The sequence below is a fragment of the Lycium barbarum genome, chromosome 12, assembly GCF_019175385.1.
Source record: "Lycium barbarum isolate Lr01 chromosome 12, ASM1917538v2, whole genome shotgun sequence".
NCBI lineage: Eukaryota > Viridiplantae > Streptophyta > Magnoliopsida > Solanales > Solanaceae > Lycium > Lycium barbarum.
The window spans coordinates 106,209,745-106,231,679 of NC_083348.1; the positions used below are offsets into that span (position 1 = coordinate 106,209,745).

The window sequence follows — 21,935 nt, forward strand, 5'->3', positions numbered from 1 at the left end:
ATACCTGCCTCACTTCGAAGAACTATCAACGCATTAATCAGGCGTCAAGACTATTAATCTTCATTACCTGCGATGCTAACACCGTAATTAGCTGAATTCACAACTATGAATTCATAAGTGTGCAGTCCCAAGCAAACTGGAAAATGCCTTCAGTAACATAGTCGAGATAACAATCTAGTTTTACTTTGCTGACTTAACAACTTTTAATCAAAACATCGACACAATGAAAATCATCATCAGCAACATACCCAATATAATCCCACCAGGTGACGTCTCGGGAGGGTGGAGTGTAGGCAGCACTTACCCCTACCTTGTGATGGGTAGAGAGGTTGTTTCCGATAGACACCCGACTCAAGGAGATATGAAAGAGCATCAGTAATAATACACAGTACTAATTAAGCAATAATAGTAGCAAGATAAAAGAAAACTTAACCTATTACATAATGTAATCTCGCGTGATTACCATGAACTGAGTCACAGGAGCTTGGTAATATATATTTAACAAAAGCACGACACGTTCATAATGAGCAAAAAATCAAATGAACAAGTTGTTTTCTCATTGAGCAGTAGAATATACAACACCAAGGCAATTTCCCAACGTTCCGTAACCACTACGCAGAAGTGCAGATGATGAGAAATCAGCATATAGAAACCCAAAAAAATGTGTTGTGCTAAAGATAGCACCTAAAGAATAGTTACATATCCCATCAAAACAAGCGTTTACGACAATCAGCAGCTCCACAGTAGCAAGCCATTTGTTTAACCTTGCCATCACGATCCATAACACTATCCAGGATGTAGCCGTAATCATATGTGAGTTCCTGCAGGTAAGCCACAGACAAATCAATGAACAATTTTTTTTTTCCTGATGTCCAAGGAACCCGCAGCCGCTACCCTTTGGGTGCGCACAGGGTAAACCCCGCTTCTGTGCAATAGCCCGCAAATCACACAGGAGAGATAACCCACACTAGGCAAGCCATGTGCGACAAGCTAGGCCCAGAAGACAATCTCCTACTTTCGTATGCAGGGGTTTCGAACCTGAGACCTTCATTATGAAGGCCCCGCTCAACCAACTGAGCCACCCTTGCCGGTTCAAATCAATGAACAATTTAATAGTATAAAGGCTGCTTTTCATAGTATATAAGGCTCAGGCTAAATCTGAATCATACAATCAAACCTGACTGCTGTCCAAATACTCTCAATGACCACATTCCACCTCAAAAAAGAAAAGAAAAGAGAAACACCTTCCACCTAAACACGACGAACAGATGTCTTGTCCTTTTCTTGAAGTAAGAAGCAATTTTTTTAGCTTGTTGATAGGTCTAAACAGGATGCTAAAGCTAGAGCTCTCAGTGAGTAGTTTTTCGTGCACAATTGACAACTCTATATAGGTTAATTTCTTACATGAAAATTTTCATGCACATTATTCAACTTCTGGATAGTGCAAACTGATGGCATAAATTTGGAGAGGTTTTAATTCAACCTGTCTAATTCAACATTTTTTTAATATTTAGAAAAGCTGCAGTTCTTTCTCACTGTTTCCTCTCCAAAAAATCTATCTCGTGTAACCCTTTAGTGGATCTTTTACATTTTCCGTGACTCTTGATCACAATCTTCTTATCGAAACCCCACTTTCAATTATGGTTGGACACCATGATAATCACTGATATCCAATTAGAAACAACTAGAATAAATTTTATTGAGATCATTGAACACACGAGTAAGATTTAGCAGAAACCTGCAGAGGTGGTATGTTGTCAGCTGCCATTAGCACCACTCTTGCTAAACCGATGTCGAGATGGGTGCTTAACACACACTGAACAAATAAATTAGGTTGACAACTATGATTAATAAACCTCGCAACATTGCCGACAGAGACTGCATCAATGCAATACTCTGGTCCACCATCTGACGTCTTCTCAACATCCTTCTGCCAGTTTCCCGGCAAAGAAACCTCACCCAACCGTCTCTGCGGGAGAACATAAGGAAGAGGATAAGAAAACAAAACCAAACAAAAGGACTAAAGCCCAAATGGGAGAAAACTGCTATTATCATGATGCATGATCTCTGAGAAAACTGCAACAGCCAAAAAATATAGGAGAGCACGAAAGTTGGATGATTTGTTCCCGGCTAAATCTTAATTTTAAGTCCAGGAGCAAATAGTAGTTTTGGGAATGCCCTTAAGCAAATCCTAGAAGAAATGTATATGACATAAGAGGAGAGGAAAAGGAAATCTGAGCAATCAAATATCTTAACACTTGCCTCCCTCCCGTCGAGCCCTTTCATTGTTTGCAAGCAATCAATGTCAAAAACATAGTTGTTATCTGCTGCAGGGTCAATCTGATCTGTCTTCTTTAAAAACCCGATGTATTCACAAATGGTTGCACCAGAAGGAATATAATCCCATGATCGCACACCCCAACCCTTGTTGGGAGTACGAAATACCTGCTCCCATTAACAAAGAAACAGCCACAGATATGAATTTGCAGCACTCTTCAGTATAGAAAAATCTGAACTCTGTTAATGGACAAGTGAAAGAACCTCAAGCCGATATCTCAATCCTTTCTGAGAAGTGCGGTTGACACAGGCAGGTCCACATCCACAATTCGGACCACATTCAAAAACAACAGCCTTCGGCTCAATAAGTCTACAAAGAAAGATATACCCAAAATAAAAGGCACGTTGAAGGAATTCTATTGCAAGTCAAACTGCAAACAGAACATTAATAAGCTCTCCACTTTGCTGTAAAGTACCAGACAAAGCTCAATCACCGCTTGTCACAAATAAAACAACACTACTATCATTGCATTATGCTATCTCATATAACTACACTGAACGGCAAGAAATTGTTGCTCAGAGTTATAACTTATAAGACAAACCAAACAGGTATCAGATAAGTGAAATACATATAAAAAGGATCTTGAAATATTCTTTGTTCTATTCACAGAAATATTTAATAACAGGGACCATAAAATACCTTTACAATAAGCCGGGGACCTTAAACACTTCTTGGTTCTGTAAGCAAGAAATAATCTATTAAAAGTTTAAAATAAAATGACATACTTGTTGTTTAGTGACACAGCTCTTCAGGATAACACCCGTAAACAGTGATACATATGCCTTAAGAGTCTTGGTGACTGCACTACCTGCTAACCTAGGCTTCCGCAAAGCGGTTAACAGGTTTTGCAGCTAGTTTCAGGGTTATAGAACCATAATAATGTTCTGCATAGCCTAAGGCCCACAAAAATAAAAGCACCATGAGAGAACGGTGAGAGATTAAAATTCTCTCCGCTACACTAATGCCTACAACGAATACTCTGATTAAACCACCTTCCACATTTTTCTCAGTTAGTCAACTGAGGACTTTATCTTTCGGAAACAGCCTCTCTATCTTCTGAGATGGGGGCAAGGTCTGCGTACACTTTACCCTCCCCAGACCCCACACAGTGGGATTTCACTGGGTATGTTGTTGTTGTTGTTGTAGTCAACTGAGGACTTTCAACACAAATAGGAAAAGGAGCAGTTAAATGAGGTACCTTTGCTAAATCCCATAGAAATCCCAAGAGAGCGAAAAATATTTGTTCTTCTTAATTTAATATTAAGAATAGATAAAGTGTGAAAGGAGCATTATTATATGTGAAGAGATGATCAAAGTGCAAATATCATCATAAAGAATAAAACATGTAGCATGTAGGTCTAGATATATGAGTCATGACTTGAAAGTAGGCGATTCGTGTGCAAGAAAACATGTAAGATCAGCAGCACAAGTGGATGTTAGAAACCAAGGTAAATGAAATTCAACTCCAAATTAAACTAACATACTCTGACAAATTATTGAAATACTGCACTCACCTTCCACCATCCTTGTGAACATAAGGAAAATCAGAACCATTTAATTTAGCGCAAGAACACTCTCTTGGATCAAGACATGAACCACGGCAGTTGCATCCTGTGGGAGCTGAAGGGAGCTTTATACCTTTGGCGTATATAATTTCCCTGCTATAAGTGAAACCTGAATGTTGTGTAAAGTTTTAACGTTAAAAAGATAGGCACAAATGGATATGAGTAATACTTCACATTAGCAAGATGTTTACAGGCATGACATTGCCTAAATTTAAACCTCAATCAAAGACCTACAGCAAAAGCAGCCAACTAACTTATTGATATCTCCACTAACCATACCACTTCCATTAAAAATCATATATTAAACATTCACATAACACTGAAAAGAATCAGTGAAAGCTAAAAATCAGAACACAAGCACATGTAACTAGTTACTGTAGAAATTGATTAAGCTTCAAGACTTCCAGACAGGAGATGTTTTAGACACTGAAGGGAAGATGAAAAGAAGAAAATCATTGGCCAGGCAGGCGGCACACATTGGCAGGCACCACCAGCCAGTAGCAAAAGCTATTTGAGTCTATGAAAATTTAGAGATTTGTGATACTATGTAAGGAAAGAAGAGATTGGAGAATGAATTGCTTTATTATTGCCTCAAGCATGTTGGATTTATATGGTGTTTATAAGTAATCTCAAAAAGGAAAGGAAAGTGTGCAAGTAATTCTTAAAAGAAAGAAAAGCAATTCCTAAAAGGTCTTATTCCTATGTACACATTTATAGGGGTTCTGAACCTTTTCCCCTATATACAAGGAATCGTTTCTTTCCATATTAACAATTTCCTCTCTTAAGTCTTAACAATATTTTTAGCAAAATGTGCATGAAAACCAAGGGATATGCCTGTCTTTTAAGATAACTTCCTTCAATGGATTAAGAACCCTAATCATTCGGACAAAATAACGTAACAACAAAAAGTAAGGAAAACCCCGCAAGGGTGGCTCAGTTGGTTGAGCATGGGGCTTTCATAATGGAGGTCTCAAGTTTGAAACCCCCTGCCTACGACAACAGGGGATTTGCCTTCTGGTCAAGCTCGTCGCACGGGGCTTGCCTAGTGCAAGTTATCTCTCCTGTGTGGTTTGCGAGCTATTGCACAAGAACTGGGTTTACCCAGTGCGTACTAGAAGGGTAGCGGCTGCAGGTTCCCATGTCATCATAAAAAAAAAATTAGGAAAAAACTGACAAAGAGTTAGGAGGATGGGGATGATGTTGCTTTTAAGGCAGACCTTTGCAGCTGCCTTAAAACAAGCATGTAAGGCTGGCAATTTTGACACAATACAGGCAGTGAAAGTATTTGGAAGGAAGACTGTATTTGTGTAGGAGAAATGCCACAATATTTTGTGGGAAGGGGATATATACACAATGATCGCTTATCCTCGAAGTTAGATGATCATCAATGCTCTGAAAATACACAACCAAGTAATTCATCCTCCAATATAAAGCTTAAGGAAGATATATTTCAAGTCACGCATTTTCAGGCTGCAGCCTCATTTTTCTGTGGAATAAAGTTGCTTAAATGTGTTTGAGGCATCTCAACTGTCCTGTTATATTTTTCCACTATCTTATCGTCAGATCAAGCTAAAAGGTAATAGTACAAACAAGTCTAAATTTTCTATAGCCACAAAAACATTTCGCACATTAACATGAAAGTCATTGCATACGAGGAAGGAAGAATGATGAAAGCCATCAGAACAACATAATATCAAGAGATAGGTACTTGCCTGTCGGTGCTACCGGTGGATCATCAACTAAATTGGTTGCGGGAATGGGAATATTCTCCAGTCCACCAGAAATGTCCTCACATACCAACCTATATACTGAAAAAATAAGAGTTTGCCTTCTCTTAATTCAATTCAGATTATTTATCAGTTTTAATTTATTTACCCTCGTATTTCAGATATGGAGTTGGGAATACAGCCTCGAGTAAAATGTACCTGCATATGACAGAAGAAAATTAATATGGAAAGTTAACATTTGATCAGTCGAAGGTAAAGAAGAGACTGAAGGTGCACGGAGAAACAAAATAAAACGACATCATTTAGCTACAGGATTTTACAGCGCTAAGCCAACTAACAAGCCAATTGCACAACTGAATCAGCCATAGTTGCAGAAAAGGCAGATTGATACTAAGAAAAACAACCGGGTAGAGCTTTATGAAGTGAGGAGATGAGCAGTTCACACATCACTAATGACATAAGACAAGGACACCAGCTTCAAAGCCCCAACAGAATGGTAGGCAAGATCAAGGTGACTAAATTATTTAGCTATTTATGCTCGGCACCTGAAAAATTTATTTCTGCATGAAGGTAATTGCACCATAGATCGTAATACAACATGAAATCCCTTCTGTTGTAGTGCAATAGTAGCACCTAGCTCAAAATAGAAAGCGGTTGCGAGTAGAGTATCGAGGGGAAAAATTATGCATGGTGACGAGCGTATATGTGGATACCGGGGTTATAAATGCTACACGGGGTATAGGGTGTTGGGGTGGGCGTTCGGATTAAACGGTTAGAATATTTTGGATTTTTGGTTTTGATTTTTGAGCCTTTAAAGCAGGCTTATTAGGAACGAAATTCATGTGCCCCAATTACCAAGTTACAGACCTTAGCAAAGAGTTGTTACCACTAAACCAAAACGTATCAAGTCACATAGTTCAATTCTACATTATTCCATTTGTTTCGTTCTAAGCTGCCTTGTTTGAAAAGTAGTGAAGAAAACTCAAGCTTTGCAAGCTATATTATATTTAATTTAGTAGAAAATTCCATATTGGACTTAATATTATAAAGGGTAGGGTCGCAGGGCACTTATCTATTGGACATTTAGACTAATTAGTATTGGCCACATATCATATGGGTAGGGCTAAATATAAGGTATAGAGATTTTAGATTTTTGGATATGTACTAGATTCGATATCCAATCCGACATTCAAAAAATTTAAAATAAAATTCGAAGTCCAATCCATAATCCAAAAACCCAAAAGAAATATCCAAAAATTCGAATTTCGGGTTAGCCCAAATGCCACCCCTAGTTGTTCACATACATGTTTTTATGTTGGCATGACTACCTTGAGCATCCTACCATGCTAGGATAATGTTATAGGCATCATGATCCATGCTAGTTTAGCATTATGAGCTATGTGCAGGTTTGATTACATGTTTAGTTGCTTAACCATGCACTGTACACATGTCTATTTATTTGCATATGTGATTCATATCTTGACATGTGATTTGCTACTCTGGTTATGGCACGTGAGTTGTCCGTGCAGACCAGCACATGACATGTTCGTGCAGACCATGTTATGGCACATGAGTTGACCATGCAGACTATGTTATGGCACATAAATTGTCCGCGCAGATTATGTTATGGCATGTTGAGTTGTTCATGCGGCGTGCGGATAAGGATCCATCCGTCGTGAGTCATTGTATCACCCAAGCCACCCGATAGTCTGCACGCAGTTGTGCTAGGAGCACTCTTACGAGTAATGTTTGAATCTTTATCATGCATATTGACTTTTGGCTCGTGTATATCATTATATATGTTGTTGGGTGCATTCAGTACAAGCAATGAACTTGGACAGTTATGGATTATGGATTCCAGAGGTGCCAAGAAAGGTGTGCTTCTTCACTTGGCTAGCTATGAGAGGAGTGATCTTGACAACGGAAAATCTCAAAAAGCGGAAGGTTGTTTGCGTCAGTTGGTGTTACATGTATAAGGAGACGGGCGAGGACGTGAATCATCTTCAATTACAATGCGGGATAACCATAAGGCTATGGTGGGATATGTTTAGGTGGTTTGGTACTCCTTGGGTAATGCCAAAAACTTTGAGAGAATTGATGTTCAGTTAGAAAAGCGGAAGAAAGAAGAGAAGACAAAGGTCTTGGAACGTGGTTCCACCTGCTTTAATTTGGGTAGTTTGGAGGGAGAGAAATATGAGAGTTTTTGAAGGCGTAGAGTTGAGTTCCTCTCTATTAAGGAGTAGTATATGTTCCCTAATTTACTTTTGGTGTGAAAAGAAAGCTCCTTGTTGTATAGATGATTGGGTGGAGTATGTTGAGAATCATATCCTTTTGTAGATTCTTTAGCTTTTGGTATACCACTTGTATACGGCCAATTTGGCCATGTTTATGAATGAAAATATACTTACTTGATCAAAAAAAAAAAAAAGCGTGCATTCAATACATGCTCTAATTGTGCATATCTTTGTATACTTTGGCTGTTCATGCTTATTTGTGTTGTTTCTACACTTCATTATTATTGCTTTTGGAGATATAACTACACAGGTTGACATTGAGTCTTTTTTTGGTAAAGCCTTATCACTACTTCGTTGGAGACGGTCGACGATAATTACCGAGTACGTGTTGATTTTGTAATCATGCTACACTTACTGCACCCTTGTGTGCAAGTGTGAGTTTGAGTTGTTGCAGAGTTCTTTGGAGATCGGTGTTCTAGTGTTAGCTGTCAGATAGTTCATGGTAGCTTAGAGTCACTTATCGTTGTTTGTTCTCCAAACGAACCTTGTAATATTCTTATACTACTAGTACTTTTCCATTCTTAGTAGCTCATGACTTGTGACACCAGTTCTGTAATAACTCATTTTTTTTAAATAAGGGTTTGTTTGGTAATTGTTTTCTAAAAGGAATTAAAAAGAAAATAGAAACGAAGGAATTTAGTGGGCCAAGCCCAAAAAGGAAAAGGAAAAAAAAAAAAAAAGGAAGGGCTGAAGCCCAAATTTGAAAGAAAAGAGAAGAATGATTTAAAAAGAAAAAGGAAGCCTATGTAACAGAAGCAGAAAAGGCAGAAGCAGCAGAAAAATACGCAGAGAAAGAAAAGAAAAGGGAGAAAAAGAGAGGAAAAGAAAAGAGAAAAATAGAGATTTTCAACCCTAATCATCAAGGTAATGCTTCTAATCTTTTATTTAAGTTTATTAAGTAATTATGGGTGAATTTTTGTAGAGAAAACATGGGGATATTTTGAGGAATTGAGAAAGTTTAGCTCTAGAGTTCTTCAACCAAAATCATTGATTTGAAAGGGCAAATAGCGTCGGATTTTAAACTTTTATATACCGTTGGAATCCTCTCGCTAAGGCCTTTCCGAAAACATAAGTCTTGTCGGGTTTTGAACACATTGATCAGAGGGCATTTTCATCCTTTAAAATTTGACTTTAACCGTTTAAGCCTCTAAAAATATAGAAGTGGTTTAGCCTAAGGGTTTTGATCATTCTAAATTCGTTTTTGTGTAGTTTGAGGCAATCCGGAGACTCGAGAACGCAGTTTCGATTTATTGGGAAGTGTGCTTAAATTGTGAATTTGAGGTAAGTGAGACTTTAAGCTTTGGGTACTTGCTTTTCAAAACCCGTTTTAAAAATATGTTTTGTCTGCCTAGTCCATGTGTTGGGGCGAGCGTGTGCTTGGCAGAATCGGTGGTCCTTAAGAAAAACCGCATATACTTTATTTTCAAATAATCCAAAACTCTCTTTATAAATTATTTTGTGATGTGATATAGCAGTGAGCCATGATATTGGGGCATTGTGTATGCTTCCCTTAGCATTGTGTATGCTTCTTGATTATATTGGGGCATTATGTATGCTTCGCTTAGCATTGTGTATGCTTCTTGATGATATTGGGGCATTGTGTATGCTTCCTGACATATTTGGCACATTGTGTATGTTGTCGTGGATTCATAGTGTTGACTAATTCTTTAAGTGCCACTTATGACGGTTCGTAGTGTAAATTGTGTTGAGATATATAATATATTTGATAAACAGTGGTTTGGACCTGGTTGCTATTATATAATGATATATTCATGTGCATAATATTTTTGTGCTTGTTGTGTGTTTGTATTTTCTAACACTTGTTCCAGGGGTATTTGAAGTGGCGGGTCGAGGATCTTACTGGGTTATATTTATGTATAACTCACTCCTTACCTACATGTCCATGTAGATACTGTCGTTGAGAACGAGGTTGGTAATTGAAGACTTCGTGAGTGGATTCTGTTGCTGAGGTGAGCCACCGCATTGTTCGTGAAGGCAGCCATTTCAGCTTTATCTAGTTTATTTCTAGTTATTTCTTTTATTTTGGGTTTACATGCCCGACACTCAAACTCATGTAACTCTGTCAGATGCTCCATGGTCTTAGCGCGGGATGTGGGCTAGAGATTCTTTTTATCTTAGCGTTGGTTGGTTTTCATAAATCGATTATGGATTTGGTTGGCGACTATTTCGCATTTTTATCATTAATAACGTTGTTGGACCTGCACTTATTTTCTTTTAGTGCTTTTGTAAATCATTAAGAGTATGATATATGGTTCGCCTGGCGGGTGGTGTTTGTTAGGTGCCAATCACGTCTAGCGGGTATTTTGGGACGTGACAAGTTCTTAGGGGTTGTGTCGAATAGTTGTATTTGACTTTGTAGTATACAACAACATACCCAGTGTAAATCCCACAGTGTGGGATTAGTTAGCATGAAGGGCTAGGTTAGGTGTCATCGCAGCTTAGATGGGATTTGGTTCATGACATAAGTATATGCAGATAAATATATATATTCTTATTCTATATTGCATACCAGAATTAGTAACACATCATTTAGTTTATTCCTCCAAAAGTTCCAAAACAAGTGTGCCTAAGACTTCCGGAAATTATGAATCAACTTGGAGAAATAGATTCTTTTTCCCCCTAATTAGAAGAAAATCACAAGTGTGTAGCCTACCATGAACTCAAAACCATGTGAAATCTTCAAATTTGGAGGGCTTCAAACTGTTTATTCTTGTCAGTCTTTCTTCTCTACCTTCTCTACCTGTGCATATCCTTGTTTTTTTTGATAAGGTATGCATATCCTTGTATGCTTTATAAGTGACACGGAGACAATGTAAAACAAGTGGAAGAGCTAGAGAAGAACGATTGACAAGAATAAACAGTTTGAACTTCTAGATAACAAAGTCAAGAAATATAAGTATCTGGTCATCAATGAAAACGACTTTGAATTTCCTAATATAAATAGCAGATGTTCATTGTTTTGCAATCCCCCAAACTCCAAGCAAGAAAATCAAAGAGTGCAAAAAGGACATTTATTATTCAGGCCCAGGAACAAAAACTTAAAATTAAACCATAAAATACCACTGCAAAAGAAGTCAAGTTAAAAAGGAGAGAAACCTGGTTGGTGGTCAACACAGGTTGTCCTCCCATACGCTTTAATCGGAATTTATAGACGGTGAATCCAGAAATACCCTTCTCCGCCCAGTAATTTACAACCTGCAAAAGAAAGCTAAACTACTGTAATATTTGAATATATCCATGTTTTAACATTTGAACAGCACCCAAAAACTACACCACCATAATTTAAAAGCAAGTAAAATAATTGACTCCCAAAACAACAGCAGGTTGAAAAGTGACATCACTTATTTATCCCTTTACTTCTTTTAAGCGCTTTTACTTTTCAAATTGATTGCCATTCTGCCTATTTAGAGAAATATCTGATAGATTGGTCAGTCCTACATAACCAAACATGTCACAGTCAGAATCCACATTTAACCTGTTAAATGGTTAGGTATCATGAGATTAAGCACATCTAAACCAACCAATAGACCACTCAAATTCCTAAATCACCATACATAACCAACACCACAGTTCCATATGTTGCTTAAATGTTGCTTTCATTTTTCTTATATCTTCGGTTCCTGTTGTGTTGCTAGCAACAGCGGTTTACGTACACACAAACTCTAAAATGACCCATTTAAACCAGCCCAAAAGATAGAACAAAGATGGGAATCTCTGAATGACAAACCTCATATCAACAAATAGAAATATGCCTAAACTTTTACTAGCACAGTCTGCATCTACATATTTCAGGAAGAAATTTTTTGGAATTCAAAGATGATGAAAAGAGATATTGATTACCTCATACAAGCCGTCATAGGTGTACACCTTTCCAACGTAACTATTCACACACTTATGTCCACGTGTAACCCTTACAGGGACAGAATGCTCCATACAGTTCTGCAAACAGAGAGCAGGTCATGTAGATTCAACAACTTGACCACTCTTAAGGACTTCACGAAACTAATAATAAGCGTCACAATTTGTCAAAAAAGAAACATAGGTAAGTGCCAAAAAGTACCAATCAAGTCCTAAAAAGTACAGGTGAGAACAAAAACTAAAAAACAAAAAAAAAAAAAAAAAAAAAAAAAAAGGACCGAACCGAATTAGAGCCTGTTTGGATGGGCTTATGCCTATAAGCTGCAAACAGCTTATAAGCTAAAAAAAATAAGTTGGGGTGGTCTAACTTATTTTTTTTTGGCTTATAAGCTGAAACAGCTTATAAGCTGCTTTAGATAAGCTAAGTCAAATGGGCTCAATTATTTTTTTGAGCTTATTTTAAGCACAAAATGACTTTAAGCTGGCCAGCCAAACACTCAAAAAAGCTGAAAACAGCTTATAAGTAACTTATAAACAACTTATAAGCCAATCCAAACGGGCTCTTAATTAGGTTCTTTGGTTTCAGTTCTTCGGTTTTGATTTTGAAAAGTCCAGTCTTGGTTCATTTTCGGTTATAAAGTCTCAGTATATTGGTATTTCACAGCTACTACTTTAGTTGCTGTATATTGAGTTAAAAGTACAAAAGGCTTAAAGTTATGTCATGGATCCAGAATGTATTGGAAGGAAAGGAGGAGCCATTGTTGAGATATTTAGCTTTTGAATTACTTGAAAAATATTACTCCAATACATATATGGAATATCTAATGTTCGTTTTCAAAGTAACTGTGTTTGAGTGCTATGAACAGATAGAACAATAGCTGCTACTCCCTCCGTCCCAATCTATGTGAAGGAAACAATTGGGCATGGAGTTAAAGAATAAAAGGAAGACTTTTCAAACTTGTAGTCTAAAATAAGCAATAGATATTTGTGTGGCTATAAATCATCTCATTAAGGATAAAATGGGAAGTTTAAAGTCAAATTGTAACTAAAATATAGAAAGGTGTCATTCTTTTTGGGACTGACAAAAAAGAAAAGAGTGTCACGTAGATTGGGGTGGAGGGGGTACTATATAAATCACTTCAACAAAATCATCAATTTCACCAATTGATCAGTATCATATTTTAATCACACCTCCAGGGTAATATACGGAAAGAACATGATATATTTAAATGCTTAAGTCAAGTTTGCAAAAGAAGTAGAATATTGTTAATATGAAAAAAAAATAATGGGTAGGGAGATTTTTTCAGCAGGATTAGGATGTGAAAAGTTGATTTTGTAATTGGTCAAACTAGAGAATAAGAAAGGAAAAGATGCCCCTTTAGAAATATTTTCACCAACTCAAGGTGAGAAGGAAAACCTACATGAGTTGCTTATTAAAAAATATCAGAATAAGATCACCAAAAACTCACTGGAATAGTTGCTGCTGAAAAAATATTTCCAAGCTTTTGTTTTTATCTTTGGCTTTTTTAATCCTTGATATTAATTCAAAAAACAATGTACTTCACTTATTCAAATTTATGTTTTCTTTCTCAGTGACACAACCCGACCAAAAATCTCCAAACTACACAATTTAAAATTGAGCATCTTTCTCACTGCTTATTCAGGTAACTAACACTCTTCCACTCATCCCCCCTTAGCTATTATTTGTTGTTAGACAAAAAATTGACAGCAAAGGAAACGCATTAATCCTGTCCGACAAACGAAAAGGTAGAAAAGCATCAAGCGGTTAATAATTGACTTATTCAAAAAGAGTTATACTAATTGATTTTACAATTGAATTGTATCAAGTGTCTATCAGTGTTTCCAAAGTGAAAAAAATAAAAGCTCGGAGACATTTCTTATTTCCCGTACCAAATACGTGCATTGGACTCACGCAGTGTAGGAAAACTCTGTTCGCCAGAGAACAACATGCCCCTTTCTCTATAAGTATCCCTTTGTCCCGTGGGTTCTCAAGATTTTTCTTTTACCTCTTCCCCCAGGAGCTCCCCCCTTTTTGCTTCCTTGGTGACTCGGACCCACAACCTTCAAGTTGGAGGTGCATTCTCAAGATTTTGTACTTGAGAAAGCACAAAGAAGAGAGCATAAAAAAGAGTCTTTCTTTTAATGCTCATTCATAAGAGTTACAGCCTTTTTTACATTTTTTAAAAACAGGTAATTGTCTTAGCACGAATTAAGATGTTAAATATGACTTATGTAAACATAGTAGAAGAAAAAAAAATCTAGGTTTGGATAGTGTAATGTATTAGAATTCTTGAAAGATGTGAATTTTTTATAGAAATGGAACTCTATCAAACATTTTGGAGCATCCCAAAAAGAAAACAGAATCACATAAACTGGGACAAAGGGAGTGTAGAGAACCTATCACACATCCAAAACAGAAAATAATATATTAAATTCAGAATAAAAGAAGGTGATAATAAAAAAAATATATAGTTGCAAACATAGAAGAAAGCAAACCTTAAGCCCTAGATTACCCCGTTCCATGATTTGATCCTTTATTTGGCGCTTGTTACCAAGAAGATCATTTCCACCTTGGCCAGTATAGACAACTTCTTCATAGTTGTCCTGGTCGTCCTCATATTGTCCCGATACAACAATGGATACAGCAAGGGGCAATTTGTAGCCTTTGTACTCCTAATAATGTGAAGGGATCATATTTTAACAGGCAACTATCAAAGTTAACAAAACAAAAAGGAAAGGAAAGAAAGAAAAATCTAGAAGACATTCGGGAAAATGTACTGTAAATAGAGTAGAGAAGACATGTATAAGCTTCCATACAATAGAATTGCCTTCTGCGACTCATGTGGGTGGTAAATTTACAACAAAAGAAATACACATAAGTACTTCACACATGAGGGTCTATAAGAGTTCAGTATCATTTTATTATATCATCGAATATAGAGCAATGAACTGAATTACATGTAACAAGTTAAGTCGGCAGTTATAAATAATCCAATGCACCAAGAGAAAACCTTTCACATCGAAGGGCTACACAAGTTAATAGTTGATTTTATCATTTTCCTCTGTTGCTTCTCATGGAAACTTATGAAGCATATTTGTAGGGAATGGTTCAATGCAGTTCACTATTGACTGATCAAAGTAAAGACAAGGAAAATGAACAGCAAAAATGCCTAATGAAAAGACTGAGATCTCTAGAGTGTCTTAACTGTAAAAATAGACTAGGCAGTAATGGACTGTGCACATGAAGGATCAAAGTTTCTCTAACAGCAAACCAGATAATATGCATCCTTCATGATACAACTCATTTTCTTCCTTCAAGGCACCACAGTAACATCCTTTGAAAATGTTTTTTTTCTAGATTACGCCCATAAATGTCAAGTACAAAATGGAATTCTCTTGATATTTGGAGGAAAATGAGTTAGAAAAATAAAAAGTAAAATAGCATTAAATATCCTAGGTTGAGCAAGGAAGAATATCATAATTCAAGATTGAAATTCTTTTAGCTAGTCGACCGTTTCTCAAATTCAAATGCCAACAATATACCGCTTTTCTCCCTGCAGTTTGGGCAACACAATCAATGCCGTTTAGCCAATGGATATGGAATCCCACAACGACCATCTCAGCACGTGAAAAGAATTGATGACCAACATCAATGCCTGCCACAAGAAACTTAAAGCTCAAACTCTCTTACAGATGCAGCCACCCAAAACATAATTTAATTGCAGAACATACCATTAAACCATATAGATTGACTGGATTTTCAAACGTAAAGGAGAAGAACAAACGCTAATTTCATACAGGTTTCCTGGAAGTTACTTGACGCATAAGTTAAAGGTCTAATCTCTAGATGTGTTATATTAGAAACTTGTTGGTCCATTTCACTTGTCAAAAAAATTATCATCTCTAAAGCCAAAGTATGCCAAATGCAAACATTTTTATTTTGTTTGAAAACTCAGATAAGAGTAGACAATCAACCTGGAATGTGGCCTATTCTCTCAGAATTCAAAACCTCCTTTGCCGATTTCATCTGCAAGTTTTTCTCATTAAGAATCAGTAGTACTAAAGTAGATCTACAGAACAAAGACTCAAAATTTGTGCAAATTATACACATGTGAAGCAAATAGAATACAAGTTCTTGAACAATAATTAAATCACTTCAATACTACTAGCAAACAAAAGAAGATTGGTAACAATGGAGCTAAGTAATGGAAGTTGACATGAAAAAAGTAGCTTCAAGCTATGTTACTCGGACTCTCCTAAAATGTCATCAGGTGTGTGTCGGATCCTTCAAAAGTAGTGTATTTTTGAAGGATCCGACACGGGTGCGGCAACACTTTCGAAGAGTCCGAGTAACTTAGGTTTCAAGACATTGATCTCAAGAAAAAAGAAACATCCTTCATCCAACTGTTTGTTGCATGATTTCCTTTTTAGTACAATTCAAAATGATAGACAAGGTTTCTTTTTCGGTAACCGTTATTCTCATTCCTTTCCTACTCTTACTAGCAAAATTTTCCCTCAAGACCACAATAAAGCATACTTGAGTGCTAAATATCTTCATTTTTAACCGAAGTCAAGGTCAGACAAATTTAAAGATAGGTTAAGAACTGCTGAGATCTATAGAGAAATAAGTATTGACTGCCGAAATCTATAACACCTATTATTAGTCATGTAGATGGGCGTTATTAGTTTCAATATATAAAAAAAAAAATTGAATCTATACCATGCAATTTTGGAGGATCGTGTAGTATTTACCAATCTTTCCAGTTTTCATTATTTTAACTCGGTACACAATCAGACAGACATAAAATAAAAGGAAGGAGAACTAGGAACCATTCAAATTGCTGGGAAGACCTAACACTAGTGCATACAAAAGGTCCCATCATATATGTCACTTAGATTACTGAAGAAGTTCAAAAGTCTTGAACAGACTCAATATAAATTTGAAGGCACTGGTTCAAACTTTAACAGCATGAGAGTTACGCCTTCACACTTCAAAAGTTGCATTCAAACATCATTTTTTGTCTAGCTTAAGCCCAAAAGTATATGGACCTGGTCAAACGCATTCAAGTTGGTATCACATGTACTCTTGACAAAGGCAAGAGGAGTATTAATACAATCAATATGGACTTATGAAGAAACACGTGCCTTAGAAACCGCTTTTAGATCAGGCCGCTTGGAACTGCGTTTACCATCATCTTCAGCTCCCTGGACATATGTGTTACCAACCTAAAGACGTTAAGGACAAACAAGTTTTGCATAGCTTATCTGAAATGAAGAAGTTACCATCACGCAAGAAAATATAACAAAATTAAGGAGGATGGAGAAGTACATCATTGTTTTAAAGGCAAAGACACAAAACTGGTCATTTTACTTATCAGTAGTTCCTAAGCATAGGCGTAATCCCCATATATTTTATTTTTTACAATAGATTCAAATAGGAAAGATTATAGACACCTAAAATTGTATAAAGTATGTACATAAAAGAATTTCTAGTAAGATAATAGTCATTTAAAATGGTATACTATGTGTGCATAAAAATCAATTTACCTGAGAAAATTAATATATATATATATATATGAGAGAGAGAGAGAGAGAGAGAGAGAGATAAAATATTTCTAAGTGGACAATTTTTTATAGGTTAGACATTTAAAAATAAATTTTAAAAGAATGTTTTGACTTTTGAGAGTAATTAAAACAATTCAAGGCATAAGAGTGTTGGAGCATACAGGGTGAACAATCTCAATTTGTAAAGTTTGCATAAAACAAACACCCACTGATTGAAGTGAGTCTGCAATTTGCCGTTTTAGACGTTGATGATCATTATCACAAAAAAAAAAGGGGGAATTTATTGATTAATATAATAAATCAAAATTAGTAAAGGAGCAATAAAAGGCCAAACCACTAAAACAAACTTGGGCGTAAAGAGAGAATAGAATGATATAGTGAAATTGAATGTAGATATGTTTCCCTGTTGTGCAGAGTCGGGGGAGGGCTGACCTCGGATTTAGAATTTTTCTTTGCTTTGAGATCTGCTTTAGCTGTTTCACATCTTTTCTCCTCTTCCTAAGCAGGGTGAACAATAAGAGAGAAACTCAAACTGGAAATTATCATCAGAGGAAATAGAGTTTCACCTGAACGAAATGGAGATAATGCTGGTTAAATCTGCGAATAGTCTCTGTCACCCTGACGTGGGCACTTTTCTCATTCCCATTGCCGTTAAGACTCTGGGAGGCTGGATGATCGGTGCAGTCATTATCGGTTACTGTGACTTCCACATTATCAACAGCAGTATCGACCTTTCTCTTCTTTGGTTTCTTGTCAGGAGGGGGAGGAGTGGAGGGGCAACCTGCTCGTGCTCTCCGAGCTTCCTCCTCGCTCTTCAACACTTTGATTCGAGAACTGCAACGTCTCACCGGGACCACCGCTTCCTCGTTGGGCTCGGCAAGGCATGCAACCACCATTTTCGAATTTGTAGGGTTTTAGGAACAGCTGGCTAGGAGAGAGTGATAGTAGCAGGAAAGAAAATGAGATTAGCGAGGGCGGGCTTCAAAATTCACTTTTTCCCCCCCTCGATACTCGTGAGACGCTTCATTTTCCCGCCCATCACTCCTCTGTACTACACTCTAGACTTTTCCTTTTTTTTTATCAACTTCTGTCCTAGCTGTTTCTTCACTTGTTCAATAAATTTTGACTTTATTTATTATTCAACTGATAATGTAATATAATTTTAATATTATTATTATTTATGGGTCACTTAGAAAAATATAATACTAGATAATGTAATTATAAAAATAAAACAAGTTATATGTTATTCTACTTTGGTCAATAATTTTTTAGTTTGTTTTATTAGTAACTGGTAATGTAATAATTGTAATATTATTATTATTTGTGGCTCACTTGCAAATTATAATAGATAATGTAACTTGAAAAATAAAACAAGTTATATGTTACTCCATAAAAATTCATTTCATTATCACTCTATCAATAAAAGTATATATAACTGAAACTTATATTATTTTTTTAGAGTTTAAGTTTGTACATTGCCATTTGCCAATGTACAAAAAGTTTTACACCACCAGGTTAAAAAAAAAAGATAGCAATTGTAACTTTTATAACTAAAGTTTAGGAAAAGATATATTAAAGACCACTAAAGTCCTAATTGTACTTTAACCAGATCAATTCTTTCCTTTTTTGACGTAAAATCATACTTTTTCCTTTTCTAAAGCAAATTAATTATGATATTTTTTGTGGTTTATTCTGAAAGTAATTCTTCTTCATGAACAACTTAACCGTTGTTGATCTTGACGAGCCTCTTCTTTCATATTAAGGTTTTGCAATCGCATGTTTTTAACAATTTTCAGTTTTTTTTTTTATAATGAGAAGCATCTTAACCCATTAATATCACACAAAAAACTGCATCAAAATCATAAATTGTATGTGTATTTCAATCACATTAAAGAGGTCAGAGGGATCTGAGATTAATAGTCTGTTTGAATGGGCTTATGGCTTTTGACTAGGGCAGGTTTCTTGAGGCTTTTATTCTCGGCCAGCCGACCGAGGTGGTCACTCCGGTTCTTCAACCTCAGTGTTTCAGCCTCCGCTATCTAAAGCTTGCTATGCATGTGGTGATATCGAGCACATTGCTAGAGAGTGCACCCGATCGAGACAGAGTGGGGCCTAGCAGGGTTCCAGATTTCGAAGACCTATCATGCTTTCCCCGTAAAAACTACACAATCATATACAAATCGCTAATCAAAGTTCTAGCTTATGACTTTTAGCTTAAAAACACTTCTTTATTTTACCTAAACACTACAAAAATGCTTAAAAACTATTTTAGCTTAAAATCACCTATAATAAGCCAATCCAAACAAGTTCGAAAAATCAAATCAAGAGAATATGAAGGAAGGGTTCAGATGAGAGAGAGTTAGATTTGGGGGTTTGGGAAAGGGGAGACAAGTGCACTTTCAATGCTAAATATTTTAAAAAGAAAAATATACATGGAAAGCATGGTCAACTTGCAATAGCAGGTAATTTTACTTAATGGTGTAAAAATTTGTGTGCACAATACATAAAATTTAAACTTTTTTTCACAAGAAAAAGGCTCATATATGTCTTATCCATTCCACTCGTTACGCATAATAGTTGTGCATAAAAATATCTCAATCGTTACGCCTTTGACTCTTATGTGTCATTATCCACTAATGGCTCATGCTCTGTTATTATAAATCATTTTCTGGATTTTTCAATTCAAGATATGTCATGTGGCATCAAATTAAACACTCCACGCCTTTTAACACAACCCGTCATTTCAACCAATTAAAATAACAAATTAACCCGACCCATGTTTATCAAGCTCCTAAACCCTTTTCCTTCATTTCTCTCTTACAATAAATGGTCTATTCAAAATTTTGATTTAGGATTATGTGGACCTAGACCTAGTGCATGGAGCTTTTGAAAAGGTCTCGAAGAACATAAAGTTTTAAACTCAATTCCCACATAAAAAATAAGAAACTGACATGGCTATAAATCCACATGAACCTAAATTCTACACACCATATTAAAAAGCTTTTTTTCTATATTTAAATAGGCTACTAACCTTGATGAGGTGTATATCTCCATTCAGAAATTGATTTTGAAACCTCTTTCAACAATAATCTACCTCCCGTTCAAATCATAGTAATTCTAAATTGGAACCTTGATGCAGAGCCTTTGTTCGATAGAGAAAAATGAAGAGAAGGGATTGGGCAAATTTGGTTAAAAATTTTGAGTTAAAACATGGGTCGGGTTAATTTGTGTTTTAATTGTGTTAAAATAAAAAAAGATGAGTTGAATGATGTAGGGGTTTAAGTTGATGTCACGTGACACATCTGATGTTAAAATTCAAAAAAATGACTTATAATACCGGGTGTGGGAGCAATTAGTGTATAATACCACATAAGTGCAAAAAGTGTAACGGTTATGGCTTTTTTTTTGCACAATTATTAACTGGTAATATAGATGAGAATTTCAAAAAATCAATGGCATGTTAGAGCCTTTTCTCTTTTTTATATACCTATGGTCATTTTTATAATCTGAAATTTTTCCAATTATTTCAAGAATCTCATCTTCGCTTTTGTACTCAATGATTGAATAATAGCAGAAACTATTAAGTTAATAATATCTACTCCTTCCGGGTCTTATTTTTTGTACGTGATGGAAAATTTAATTTGAATAATCAGATTTTTGTCATTAAGTATATTTCTTTTTAAGTTTGAATTTTAATTATTCATATCGTAATCGTTAAATGTGTTTGTTTGTTTTACGACCACTTAAAGATCGGGATATAATTATGACCAATTAAAGGAAACCTTATCACGAGATAATGAGGTTATTTGTAATTTAATTATATCAATCAAATTAGAGAAAGTGAGTTTGGCTTTATCACAACTCAAAATTATATCATAAAGACATATAGCAATATTTTCTCTATGGCGGTGAGTATGAAGGCTTTGTATACATTAAGAAGCATTCCTCGTTGTCACGAACAAGGAGTCTTTCATACGTCAAGACGCCTTCATATGCAGTGATGAACAATGAGTCATCCCTGCATCAATAAGTCTTCTTCCTGGGTATTAATAAAAAAGTCTTTTCATTCATTAAGAAGTCATATTCTCCGGCAGTGATTAAGAAGCCTGCTGTGCAAGAAGATATACTCCGTGTTTTTTTTTAACCTCCCCCACCCCCCAAGGCTCCCCCGTGTTTGCTCCGTTGGTGACTCGAATCCACAACCTTCGGGTTAGAGGTGGAGGATGTTTACTATCTTAGCAACCCCATCTTTTCATATACTCCGCGTTCATAATTAAAGTCTGGCTCAACGTTCGTAATCAAGTTCAGTCCGTTAAGCAAAAAATGAGCTACCAAATCTTTAAACTGTTGGTACAAGGATAAAAATCAAAGGACTACGTCTTTTTAATTTGAGATTTTCAGGAGGTGATAACCTTCGTCAGTTTTGTAATTTTTTTTTTCTATTTATTTGTCTTAATTTTTCAGACACAAAATTTAGCGTTACAAAAACGACAATTGAACAAGTTTCATTTCTTTGGTTTTAAGAATATTTATCTTAAATGTCCAT

General features: G+C 36.0%; 1 protein-coding gene across 3 annotated transcripts; it reads right to left on the minus strand.

Annotated features, from left to right (window-relative positions):
• Window positions 1–535: 535 nt before the first annotated feature.
• On the minus strand, window positions 536–18,464 carry LOC132625061 (histone-lysine N-methyltransferase, H3 lysine-9 specific SUVH4). 3 transcript variants are annotated; one of them, XM_060339833.1, is made up of 15 exons: window positions 17,956–18,464; window positions 17,822–17,887; window positions 16,970–17,050; window positions 15,800–15,851; window positions 15,368–15,480; window positions 14,321–14,497; window positions 11,786–11,884; window positions 11,042–11,140; window positions 5,779–5,828; window positions 5,616–5,704; window positions 3,853–4,012; window positions 2,542–2,647; window positions 2,263–2,445; window positions 1,739–1,969; window positions 536–821 (listed from the first exon to the last, which is right to left on the minus strand). In XM_060339833.1, exons 1-15 carry the CDS (start codon window positions 18,283–18,285, stop codon window positions 708–710), a joined length of 1,950 nt encoding a protein of 649 aa, XP_060195816.1. In that variant the 5' UTR covers window positions 18,286–18,464; the 3' UTR covers window positions 536–707. The 3 variants fall into 3 exon arrangements, with proteins under 3 accessions (XP_060195816.1, XP_060195817.1, XP_060195818.1); XM_060339834.1 differs by having other exon boundaries at window positions 16,970–17,029; window positions 17,956–18,463; XM_060339835.1 differs by lacking the exon at window positions 17,822–17,887 and having other exon boundaries at window positions 16,970–17,029.
• Window positions 18,465–21,935: the final 3,471 nt, after the last annotated feature.